This window comes from Bombina bombina, chromosome 4 (assembly GCF_027579735.1).
Source record: "Bombina bombina isolate aBomBom1 chromosome 4, aBomBom1.pri, whole genome shotgun sequence".
NCBI lineage: Eukaryota > Metazoa > Chordata > Amphibia > Anura > Bombinatoridae > Bombina > Bombina bombina.
The window spans coordinates 854,627,172-854,641,103 of record NC_069502.1 but is presented as its reverse complement, the minus strand read 5'-3'; the positions used below and the strand labels follow the sequence as shown (position 1 = coordinate 854,641,103).

Genomic DNA, 13,932 nt, shown 5'->3' with positions numbered 1-13,932 from the left:
ATGGAATGAAGGGGTTCAAACGGAACTCCTTGAAAAACTTTCAGAACCAAGTTTAAGCTCCACGGAGGAGCAACAGTTTTAAACACAAGCTTAATCCTAACCAAAGCCTGACAAAAAGCCTGGACGTCTGGAACTTCTGCCAGACGCTTGTGCAAAAGGATAGACAGAGCAGAGATCTGTCCCTTTAAAGAACTAGCTGATAAGCCTTTTTCCAAACCCTCTTGGAGAAAGGACAATATCCTAGGAATCCTAACCTTACTCCAGGAGTAACACTTGGATTCGCACCAATACAGGTATTTACGCCATATCTTATGGTAGATTTTCCTGGTAACAGGCTTTCGTGCCTGTATTAAGGTATCAATAACTGACTCGGAGAAACCACACTTTGATAGGATCAAACGTTCAATCTCCATGCAGTCAGTCTCAGAGAAATTAGATTTGGATGATTGAAAGGACCTTGTATTAGAAGGTCTTGCCTCAAAGGTAGAGTCCATGGTGGACAGGACGACATGTCCACTAGGTCTGCATACCAGGTCCTGCGTGGCCACGCAGGCGCTATCAGAATCACCGATGCTCTCTCCTGTTTGATCTTGGCAATCAGTCGAGGGAGCAGAGGAAACGGTGGAAACACATAAGCCATGTTGAAGAACCAAGGAGCTGCTAGAGCATCTATCAGCGTCGCTCCCGGGTCCTGGACCTGGATCCGTAACAAGGAAGCTTGGCGTTCTGGCGAGACGCCATGAGATCCAGTTCTGGTTTGCCCCAACGTTGGACCAGTTGAGCAAACACCTCCGGATGGAGTTCCCACTCCCCCGGATGAAAAGTCTGACGACTTAGAGTGAGACTCTGCCCAGCGAATTATCTTTGAGACTTCTAACATCGCTAGGGAACTCCTGGTTCCCCCTTGATGGTTGATGTAAGCCACAGTCGTGATGTTGTCCGACTGAAATCTGATGAACCTCAGTGTTGCTAACTGAGGCCAAGCTAGAAGAGCATTGAATATTGCTCTTAACTCCAGAATATTTATTGGGAGGAGAAATCTGTTGTTACAATCGTCCAATCTGGCCTGCGAAAGGTCATACCCTTTGACAGATGGACCCGAGATAGCCACCAGAGAAGAGAATCTCTGGTCTCTTGATCCAGATTTAGTAGGGGGGACAAATCTGAGTAATCCCCATTCCACTGACCCAGCATGCACAATTGCAGCTGTCTGAGATGCAGGCGCGCAAATGGCACTATGTCCATTGCTGCTACCATTAAGCCGATTACTTCCATGCACTGAGCCACTGACGGGCGTGGAATGGAATGAAGGACACGGCAAGCATTTAGAAGTTTTGATAACCTGGCCTCCGTCAGGTAAATTTTCATCTCTACAGAATCTATTAGAGTCCCTAGGAAGGAGACTCTTGTGAGTGGTGATAGAGAACTCTTTTCCACGTTCACCTTCCACCCATGCGACCTTAGAGAGGCCAGGACTATCTCTGTATGAGACGTGGCAATTTGAAAGCTTGACGCCTGTATCAGGATGTCGTCTAGATACGGAGCCACCGCTATGCCTCGCGGTCTTAGAACCGCCAGAAGAGAGCCCAGAACCTTTGTAAAGATTCTCGGGGCCGTAGCCAATCCGAAGGGAAGAGCTACAAATTGGTAATGCCTGTCTAGAAAGGCAAATCTTAGGAACCGATGATGATCCTTGTGAATCGGTATGTGAAGGTAGGCATCCTTTAAGTCCACTGTGGTCATGTACTGACCCTCTTGGATCATGGGTAGGATGGTCCGAATAGTTTCCATTTTGAAAGATGGAACTCTGAGGAATTTGTTTAAGATCTTTAGATCCAAGATTGGTCTGAAGGTTCCCTCTTTCTTGGGAACCACGAACAGATTTGAATAAAATCCCTGTCCTTGTTCCGTCCGCGGAACTGGATGGATCACTCCCATTACTAGGAGGTCTTGTACGCAGCGTAGGAATGCCTCTTTCTTTATCTGGTTTTCTGATAACCTTGAAAGATGAAATCTCCCTTGAGGAGGAGAAGCCTTGAAGTCCAGAAGATATCCCTGAGATATGATCTCCAACGCCCATGGATCCTGGACATCCCTTGCCCACGCCTGGGGGAAGAGAGAAAGTCTGCCCCCCACTAGATCCGTTTCCGGATAGGGGGCCATCTCTTCATGCTGTCTTAGGGGCAGTAGCAGGTTTTCTGGCCTGCTTGCCCTTGTTCCAGGACTGGTTAGTTTTCCAGGCCTGTTTGTAACGAGCAACAGTTCCTTCCTGTTTTGGAGCGGAGGAAGTTGATGTTGCTCCTGCCTTGAAGTTTCGAAAGGCATGAAAATTAGACTGTTTGGCCTTTGATTTGGCCCTGTCCTGAGGAAGAGTATGACCCTTACCTCCAGTAATGTCAGCGATAATTTCTTTCAAGCCGGGCCCGAATAAGGTTTTCCCCTTGAAAGGAATATTCAGCAATTTAGATTTAGAAGTCACGTCAGCTGACCAGGATTTAAGCCATAGCGCTCTGCGCGCCTGGATGGCGATTCCGGAGTTCTTAGCCGTTAGTTTGGTTAAATGTACAATGGCATCAGAAACAAATGCATTAGCTAGCTTAAGTGCTTTAAGCTTGTCCATAATTTCATCCAATGGAGCTGAGTGAATGGCCTCTTCTAGAGACTCAAACCAGAATGCCGCAGCAGCAGTGACAGGCGCAATGCATGCAAGGGGCTGTAAGATAAAACCTTGTTGAACAAACATTTTCTTAAGGTAAATTTCTGATTTTTTATCCATTGGATCCGAAAAAGCACAACTATCCTCCACCGGGATAGTGGTACGCTTAGCTAAAGTAGAAACTGCTCCCTCCACCTTAGGGACCGTCTGCCTGAGCGGGAGGCGAAGGTACTGACACGTGATGAGAGTTAGTCGGCATAACTTCCCCCTCGTTGTCTGGTGATAATTCCTTTATAGATAAAGACTGACCTTTATTATTTAAAGTGAAATCAATACATTTAGTACACATATTTCTATGGGGCTCCACACCGGCCTTCAAACATAGTGAACAAACAGATTCACCTGTGTCAGACATGTTTAAACAGACTAGCAATAAGACTAGCAGACTTGGAAAACACTGTAAATAATTTTACAAGCAATATAGAAAAACGCTACTGTGCCTTTAAGAAGCACAACAAACTGTCACAGTTGAAATAACAATGAACCAAATCAGTTATAGCAACCAAATTTTCACAGTGTATGTAATAAGTTAGCAGAGCATTGCACCCACTTGCAAATGGATGATTAACCCCTTAATACCCAAAACGGTTTTTTATAAGCAGTAAAGAAAAAAAACCTGTTTCTTAATACAGTCAAAACCACTGTCACAGGTCTGCTGTGACTGATTACCTCCCTCAAAATGACTTTTGAAGTCCCTTAAGCTCTCTGGAGACGACCTGGGTCATGCAGGAAGAAGCAGGAAGACTGAGCCTGAATTTTTACTGCATCAAAAAAGCGCTAAAATAGGCCCCTCCTACTCAATATTACAACATTGGGAGTTTCAGTTAACTGTTTCTATACAGAAATACCGGTCAGCCATGTGGAAAAAATTTATGCCCCAATAAGTTTTATCACCAATGTACCTCACAAAACGATTAAACATGCCAGCAAAATCGTTTTAAATATCCTTTTTTTTAAGGAATATGTATATTTATTGATAAGCCTGATACCAGACTTCCTACTGCATTTAAGGCTTATAACATCACTTCAGTATTAATAGCATTTTCTCAGTCAAATTCCATTCCTTAGAAAATTACTTTTACTGTATATAATTAAATCAGCCTGCTAACAGTCGCTCTCACTGTATTAAAAGCTTTACTTACATTACATCGGTATCAGCAGTATTTTCTTAGTCAATTCCATTCCTTAGAAAAATAATTTACTGCACATACCTTGTTTGCAGGGTACCCCGCACGCTATTCCCTTTCTGAAAGTTACCCCACTCCTCAGAATGTGCGAGAACAGCCAGTGGATCTTGGTTACTTCTGCTAAGATCATAGAAAACGCAGGCAGATTCTTCTTCTAAATACTGCCTGAGAACAAACAGCACACTCCGGTGCCATTTAAAATAACAAACTTTTGATTGAAGAAATAAACTAAGTATAAAAAACACCACAGACCTCTCACAACGTCCTATCTAGTTGAGTTGCAAGAGAATGACTGGATATGACATGTGAGGGGAGGAGCTATATAGCAGCTCTGCTTGGGTGATCCTCTTGCAACTTCCTGTTGGGAAGGGAATATATCCCATAAGTAATGGATGACCCGTGGACTGAATACACTTAACAAGAGAAAGAACTATAAAAGAAACGTTGAGGAAGGGAACTGATGGCACTTTTACTAATTGGCCTGAACATTTACCTGCAGCATTGGCAGAAGTCAGAATGACCCCTAGTGCCACTACTGGTTATTCACCATTTGAAATTTTAATGGGCAGAACATTTCCTACTCCTTGGTGCAAACATAAAGGTGGTAAGGGGAGAATATGTTTTAAAACTTGTAGAGAAACTGAACAGTATCTATGGTGATGTATCTTTTTCCCTGCCATCCCCTTCAGGTACACCGACACACCCTTTCAAGCCTGGAGACAAGGTCCTGGTAAAGGGATTGCACAAGAATAAAAGTCTGGATCCTCCTTTTGGACCACCCACAGAGGTCATCGCAGTAACACGCACCGCAATCATTACAGACGAGAGCCCAACATGGATCCATGCCAGCAGGATCAAGCTAGTCTCACAGAATGGAAAGACAGACGCTGGTCTTTCAGTGCCCGCTCCTCAACCCGACGAGCTGTCATCTATTTGTTAATCATAACAGTCCTTGTTGGTGCTGCCACTGTCCTAGTGCCTACTTTAGTCATTGGAGTCCCAACCTACAGTTCAAGTTCAATCCCTAGTCCTGGTGCGCCCCTGCACAATGATAATAAATGACACTCCAAAAGCCAATGTGCTTCACTCCCGCAGGTCAAGAGATCTACATCTCACATCATGGAAAAAGGCAATACTTTTGTTAAAACCACTGTGAACTTATATAAGGTGACTAATAAAACAAAATCATGCTGGGTTTGTGGCTATGCCCCTCATGGAGAGAAGTGGGGATATCCATATTATGGTCACCCTCTCAACACTGACAATTTACATAATTTAATCACCTCCTATACTATGTGGAATTTCACGTTCAATAATTCATCTAAGGACTTATCAGAAAAACAAAAAGTACATCTTATAAATTATGCTAATAATGGCTCCATAATGTCATAAAATCATAATGGTTCTATTTTTAACCCAGATATCATCGACAAATGGCCCCCCAACTGTGTTATTTTCATACAATGGTGGTATAAGAGATAGAACATATAACAGTATTGACCTTTGGGATAATACTTATCTTTCTCTCTACCATAATACATCTATAACATTAAATCCAATACACAAAATCATTTATGATTGGTTTAAACTAACTGCACCTAATATGGTCACTTATACAGGTGCAACCACTAAACATCATCACCCCTTACATAAAAATCCATTATGTCCATCTACACCTAATTTACCCTATGGTTATTATTGGTTATGAGAAATATGGGGTGTAAAGATGATACCATGTACACATTTTTCTCCATGCTATTTAGGATATATCATCACTGCAATTCGCACTCACACCACACTGTCCAATGATAAAATTCGCCAGCGTGAAAGCGCAGCATTTAAAGATTCATCTGCATCAGGCATTACTGTTAAAACCAATTATGATGAAATATGGTCTGCATCCTGGGTCCCTACAGCAGCATCTATTAGACTTTATTATAAGCTCAATCTGTTTGCAACACTCACAGATGAAAATTTTAATTACACTACTGATGCTATAGAATCACTTAGCATGAGACAAGAACAAATTGCACAAACCACTCTCCAAAACAGAATGGCGCTAGACTACCTTCTAGCAGCAGAGGGGGGGGGCGAGAATAGGCGCAACTTGTGTATTTATTATCAATAACACTGGTAGAATTCATCAAGACATAAATAAATTACATGAGGTCCAAATTAAAATACGTAAACAGGCACATGGTGCTTTTGATGGTTTTGGCTCATGGATAGGTTCCCTTGGTATGCGTATTATTATGGGTATCATTATTGCTATTATTATTATTATTTTGCTAATATATCTATTGTTTAAGCTAAGTGTGTGTGCTATTAACAGATTTACATCACCCACTACTAAATACCCACCATATAATGATCACTCTGATCAATCTTACATGGCTATGTTACCTGCTACTACTTTATTTCTTTCCATTACCCAATACCTGACCATTATTCCATCCCGTTGGAGGGAAAGGGGAAAAGGAATTAATGTAAGGTGCAGAGGTGCCTGAAGTTTATAGAAGAGCAAACTGTCTGAAAAACAGGGCGGGCTGTGAACTCACCGTGTCAAGAAATAAATACATTTATCAGGTAAGAATAAATGATGTTTTCTTTCTAATGACACAGTGAGTCCACGGATCATCTTAATTACTGTTGGGAACCAATACCCAAGCTAGAGGACACGGATGATAAGGGAGGGACAAGACAGTTAACCTAAACAGAAGGCACCACTGCTTGAAGAACCTTTCTCCCAAAAGAAGCCTCTGCTGAAGCAAAAGTATCAAACTGTGTTAGTTATGAAAAACTGGGGAATGGGTAATTAAGGTATTATCTATCTTTTAAAACAACAAAAATTATGGTGATGACTGTCCCTTTAATTTCAATGATCTATCTATGCATATCTAATGATATATATAATCAAATCAGTAATGGTCTGATATAACTGGAAAAATAATCTGAAAAGTTATTATTCTAAAAATGAAAAACATTATTTAATTTGCGATTAATGACTAGTGATTTAATTCAAATCCACCATGGGGTCACCTCATAAACGCTTGAGGTGCAGAAAGGGCCTCAAACTTCTCCAAAACTGCACGCCCCAAGGGGTCACATGCAGTCATCATCAGCACTTGGTATTGTGTGGCTGACAACTACGTATCACCCTCTGCACTTAGGAGGTTAAACACTGGTTTCTGAGTAAAATGAGTTTTGTGATGGCTAATAAGATGTGATTTCCGAGTAAAATATTTCCCACAGTCAGAACATGAAAATTCTTTCTCTCCTTTGTGAATTTTCTGATGCCTAATAAGATCTGATTTCTGATTAAAACATTTCCCACAGTGAGAGCATGAAAATTCTTTTTCTCCTGTATGAATTTTCTGATGCTTAATAAGATTTGATTTCTGAGTAAAACATTTCCCACAGTCAGAACAAGAAAATGCTTTCTCTCCTGTGTGAATTCTCTGATGAACAATTAGATGTGATTTCTGAGTAAAATATTTCCCACAGTAAGAACATAAAAATCCTTTTTCTCCTGTATGAATTTTCTGATGAACATCAAGGTTTGTTTTATGGTTAAAACATTCCCCACATATAGAACAGGACAATAGCTTTTCTCCTGTATGAAGTTTTAGATGTTTAAGAAGATGTGATTTCTTAAGAAAACTTTTCCCACATTCAGAACATACATTTCCCAAGTGGCTTCTTTGATTTTGAAGAAGATGTAAAGAAGCATCTGCACTCTGATCATGATTTGGACTATTGCAGTTTGTGAATTCACCTGTCAATAAGAAACACAATGGGAGTATTGTTATTAATTATATAATTATTTAATAATGAGATCATATAAACGGTTCTGATTTAGTCAGTCCCCTACACTTGTAGATGACACTGTGACCATTAGACCTTTTCACAGCTTTTATGCTAAGGCTTAAGGGCAGTTTACTGTACATTAGGGGCTATTTCTAAGAATTCACATTTAGTCAAAGACCAAACTAAATAGACATTAATGTTGTTTTTCTACCTAATGTATCTAGTCCTTTTAAAATTGTGTTCACAGAAACTTTAAGTAATACAATTATTTCAGCCCATAAACTAATCTTTATAACTACAGCTTGTGTGCTTGTAGTTAAAAGAAAGATGACTCTAGAACAACAAAAACAAAGAAAATGGCCCCAGGTGGTGTAGTATATTTAAGCAATATATAAATGATTTAACAGAGAATAGAATTTAATTCATGTGTTAACTACACCTTCTGGAATAATCAGCAGCTCCCCAGCCAAATGTGTTACTCATGCAATTCTGTTATACCATATAGATGATGAGGATTATTTAGCTGAAAAGGCTTAAAGACGCCAATATAGCTAAATCAAAAGCATATCAACTTGTGACAAATCTCCAAAATAACATCAGACCACACAGTTAATAAGTTTACTTAAAGATTATTAAGAGCATTTCCCTCACTGGAAAGAGGAATAAGTTTAAAAGTGCTTTAATATGAAACATCAGTGCTTATTGTTTATGTGCGCAAAACATTCAGTTTTATTGTTTAAGAATGTTGCATTTATGCCATATATTATTTACTTGTAATGAAGCCCAGATTATCATTTTATATAAAAAGTAATATATAATGTAATATGTAAAATAAACTATATTAGTTAACATACACATCACACACGTACACTCACCTGTGCCCTGTGTGCGTGTGTGATGTGTATGTTCACTAATATGTACACACACCTGTGCCCGGTTTCCCACAGACCCGCCACACACACGCACCTGTGACGTTTCCCACAGGCACATCTCACACGTACACTCAACTGTGCCATGCAACCCTCACATTTTGCACACATACACTATCTGTGCCCTGTTTCCAACAGACATGTCACACACATGTGCCCTACATCCATCTCAAGTGTCACACACATACTCACATTTGTCTTGATTTCCTCAGACATGTCACACACGTACACTCACATGTGCCTGCCCTACTTCCCAAAGACATGTCACACACGTACACTCACATGTGCCCTACATCCCAAAGACATGTCACACACAAACACTCACCTGTTCCGTTTCCCACAGACTTGTCACAGTTACACTCACCTGTGCCATGCATCCCTCCCACGTGTCACACATATACAGTCATCTGTGCCCGGCTTCTCTTAAATATTTAACACACCTATATTCACACATGCCCTACTTTCCTCAGACATGTCACACATGTACACTCACATGTGCCCTGCTGTCCTTAGATATGTCATAAATGTACCTATCCCCCTCCTTCCCACAGACATGTCACACACTTACACTCACCTGTGCCCTGCATCCCTCTCACGTGTCACACATATACACTCATGGGTGCAATGATTGAGAAGCGCTAAAAGCTAATCTGGTTCTGTTCTTTCTTATATTAGGTTGTATATGGAATAATTTCCATTGGTTGAAATTAACACTTGATATATGTCTCCTATATTATTAATTAACTATTGTTATATATCATTGATTGCTAAAAATTAATATATCTGTATACCTGTATACTTTTCTTCTGACGTGATTGATTATATACGATAACTAAGACTAATGAATATATATTAGTTTATATCTCCTTATATATGCCTTCTATATATTTATGTCTCTGTTGTTATCAATTTTTAGTAAGTATATATTTGTGTTGGTTACATATAATAACATACAAATTATATAAAATCCATACAATAAAATTGAGTTGTGGCCACAACTCTGCCTTCAATTTGGAGGCATTGAAAAAAAGGAGGTAAAGCCATCGGAGGTCCGGTAAGAGGGTATCATAAATTCTTATAAAAGAAAGTCAAATCAATTGTGTGCAATATTACGGATTTATAACAACACATCAACTGAGTAATTTATTAACATCCAAAGACAAATTGATTAATACCACTGCAATACAATTGCATGGAAAGATATATCAATGGGATAATAGTGTTTTCAAAAGCAACAAACTTTTAATCAACACAAATTTTTTAAATCAACATAACGGACCTCCAAATTGAAGGCAGAGTTGTAGCCACAACTCAAATTTATTGTATGGATTTTATATAATTTGTATGGTATTATATGTAACCAACACAAATATATACTTCGTAAAGTGTTAAGATTTTATGCAACTGTATAGTATCGTTCTTTATATATGATAAAGTGTTAGATTTTATGCAACTGTATAGTATTGTTCTTTATATATGCTAAAAATTGATAACAACAGAGACATAAATATATAGAAGGAATGTATAAGGAAATATTTACTAATGATATTCATGAATCTATTCCTATTTTTGTAGTCTTAGCTATCGTATATAATCAATCACGTCAGAAGAAAAGTATACAGGTATACAGATATATTAACTTTTAGCAATCAATGATATATAACAATAGTTAATTAATAATATTGGAGACATATATCAAGTGTTAATTTCAACCAATGGGAATTATTCCATATACTGGTAGTGAGAAAGATGAGGCGCTGGAGAATTGACCCTGCTAGACTAATGTATTCCCCTCTAAGAAAACAGTGGTTGATATGTAGTGAATGTAGTCCAGCGCTAGATTAGCACGGGTAGAGTATTTAGTTAAATTCTATAATTTGAATATATTGTATTTTGTGATTGGATAAATGTTTAATGTATGTACTGCAATGTTGTTATTATATATTTATTGTAGGTAATCCTAAGTATTTATCAACATTCAGTTAATAAAAAGATATAAACAGGTATATACAACTGATATATATAAACTTGTTGTCTAATGTGAGCTTCTTATCTATATATAAAAACTAATAAAACATTTGTATAATTAGACAGAAATTTAATAACTTGTTAAAAGCATACAAAAAAATAAAAAGGGACGTCTCCCTTATAACATCGATTTCATCAGAGAAAACAATTGAATAACTGTAGTATATATTTCTGCTATTTGATAATCAGGTACCTGTTATATAGTGTAACAAATGATAATGTCCAGAAATTGGATTAAAAAAACTTAAAGATCCAAACGAGTTGACCTCCCCGCTATTGTGGCGCTATGATATATAACAATAGTTAATTAATAATATTGGAGACATATATCAAGTGTTAATTTCAACCAATGGGAATTATTCCATATACAACATAATATAAAGAAAGAACAGAACCACATTAGCTTTGAGCGCTTCTCAATCATTGCACCCATGTTATAAACACATTACAGTTATTGGGAGTATTAACTGTTTTCTTTGAGGAGCTTTGTGGATATCCACCTAAGACACTCCCAACAATATATTTTTCTACACATATACACTCACCTGTGCCCTGCATCCCTCTATTGTGTCACACATATACACTCACCTGTGCCCTGCATCCCTCTAATGTGTCACAAATATACACTCACCTGTGCCCTGCATCCCTCTATTGTGTCACACATATACACTCACCTGTGCCCTGCATCCCTCTATTGTGTCATACATATACACTCACCTGTGCCCTGCATCCCTCTACTGTGTCACACATATACACTCACCTGTGCCCTGCATCCCTCTTTTGTCACACATATACACTCACCTGTGCCCTGCATCCCTCTATTGTGTCACACATATACATTCACCTGTGCCCTGCATCCCTCTATTGTGTCACACATATACACTCACCTGTGCCCTGCTTTCCTTAGATATGTCAAACATGTACACTCACCTATCCCCTCCTTCCCACAGACATGTCACACCCTTAAACTTACCTGTGCCCTGCATCCCTCTCATGTGTCACACATATACACTCACTTATGCCCTGCATCCCTCAGACACGTCACACACATACACCTACCTGTACTTATATTGTCACATATTTCCTGCTCTGCAGCTTCTGTTATATTTCTTTGCCACTGATCTTCTGTTTGTTCCGTGTTACATGAAATCTTAGCATCATTTTCACCTAAAGAAAAAAAAAATAATAATAAATGAATCACTCTTTACAATTTCTGTAGTATCTTTTTAAAAAATAGTTGAAAACAAAATGTGAAAATGTTTATAATTGAAGGTAAATACGCCTGAGCCTACATCAGTAGCAGTCACATCAGTAAGAAACATTCCATGTAATGACATCAGCACAACAGTAAACAGTATTATAGGGTTTTGTGAAATTTTGAAAATAAAACCCATTCTCCATTGCTTATTAAAATCTCACTATAGACCATTCAATTATCTTAATTATTTTCTTTCATGATTTGGATAGAACATACCATTTAAAAAAAAATTCCAATTTACTTCTATTAGCAAATTTCTTCATTATCTTTTAATCCTTTGCTGAAGGAACAGCACTGCATTACTGGCAGCTAGATGAACACATCTAGTTAGCCAATCACAACAGACAAATGTGTGCAGACACCAATCAGCAGCTAGCTCCCACTAGTGTAGGATATGTGCATATTCCTTTCAACAAGGGATACCAAAAGAACGAAGCACATTTGAAAATAGAAGTGAATTAAAAGGGTCTTAAAATGGTATGCTCTATCTGAATCATGCAAGTTTAATTTGGAGACAGCCAATGATCCATGCACCCAGACAGCGGCCAATAAAAATGTATCTTTTGTATCTTTTATTGTATCTTTATCATATCAAAATGTAGCAAGAAACAGTATAACCTTTCACACAGTTTTCTTGTTAATATACTTTTGAACTCTTGAGCTACATGCAGAAATACTGATATGTAAGCGATTTCTATAGGTCAAATGTAGCTATAGATCTAATTAGTGTATTATGAGATTTTTACATTGTTCCCTTGTCAGGTCAGTAATAAATTTACCTATTGACATAAGAATATCAGACAAGGATAAAATGACTTACAGGACACATCTGTACTTTTGTGTCTTAGAAATGAGCTAATGATTATGTGTTTCAATGTTATTTATGTTATGTTTGAAAAGTATATAAACTGGTCATCCTGACGTAATAAATCAGAGCTGTTTTGCAAACCATATCTCTATGTGTGTTCTGTAAGACGGTTCTCCAAGTGCTTGTCATTTAATTTGCAGTGCAATATCAGAGTCCAATGGAGAAGTGGAAAGCTACAGGTGTTTAAAGGGTCCTGAAATTAGGCCTCATCAATACCGTTAAGTCTATTCTGTAGTCTGTTCTGTTTGGTCACTATTCTACTAACCCTTACAAATTGACTGAGTGGAAGGGAACTAATTATACATTTAGGATGAAAACTATCAAAATGTAGAATACTATTCCTATCTGTGGGCTTGGTAAACAAATCCATCTTTAAAATGCTCCTTCTCTGTAGACAGCTGTATCCCCAGTCATTCGACCAAAGGGAAAGGAGAAAAGGAATTAATCTAAGGTGCAGAGGTGCCTGAAGTTTATAGAAGAGCAAACTGTCTGAAAAACAGGACGGGCTGTGGACTCACCGTGTCAAGAAATAAATACATTTATCAGGTAAGAATAAATTATGTTTTCTTTCTAATGACACGGTGAGTCCACGGATCATCTTAATTACTGTTGGGAACCAATACCCAAGCTAGAGGACACGGATGATAAGGGAGGGACAAGACAGTTAACCTAAACAGAAGGCACCACTGCTTGAAGAACCTTTCTCCCAAAAGAAGCCTCTGCTGAAGCAAAAGTATCAAACTGTGTTAGTTATGCAAAACTGGGGAATGGGTAATTAAGGTATTATCTATCTTTTAAAACAACAAAAATTCTGGAGATGACTGTCCCTTTAATTTTAATGATCTATCTATGCATATCTAATGATATATAATCAAATCAGTAATGGTCTGATATAACTGGAAAAATAATCTGAAGAGTTATTATTCTAAAAATGAAAAACATTTAATTTGCGATTAATGACTAGTGATTTAATTCAAATCCATCATGGGGTCACCTCATAAACGCTTGAGGTGCAGAAAGGGCCTCAAACTTCTCCAAAACTGCACGCCCCAGGGGGTCACATGCAGTCATCATCAGCACTTGGTATTGTGTGGCTGACAACTACGTATCACCCTCTGCACTTAGGAGGTTAAATGCTG

General features: G+C 38.4%; 2 protein-coding genes across 2 annotated transcripts in view; one reads left to right on the top strand and one right to left on the bottom strand.

Moving 5' to 3' along the window:
* LOC128657292 (gastrula zinc finger protein XlCGF26.1-like) overlaps positions 1-13,932 on the top strand; it is a 486,783-nt gene that overhangs the window by 217,129 nt on the left and 255,722 nt on the right. The window lies entirely within an intron of this gene.
* The window catches only part of LOC128657290 (zinc finger protein 585A-like), a 267,903-nt gene continuing 260,833 nt past the window's right edge, over positions 6,863-13,932 (bottom strand). Inside the window, exons 11-12 of the mRNA XM_053711576.1 lie at positions 11,727-11,834; positions 6,863-7,678 (exon numbers count right to left, since the gene is read on the bottom strand). Of these exons, the coding sequence (XP_053567551.1) occupies positions 7,050-7,678; positions 11,727-11,834 (737 nt within the window). The 3' untranslated portion in view covers positions 6,863-7,049. The remainder of the gene's footprint in view (positions 7,679-11,726; positions 11,835-13,932) is intronic.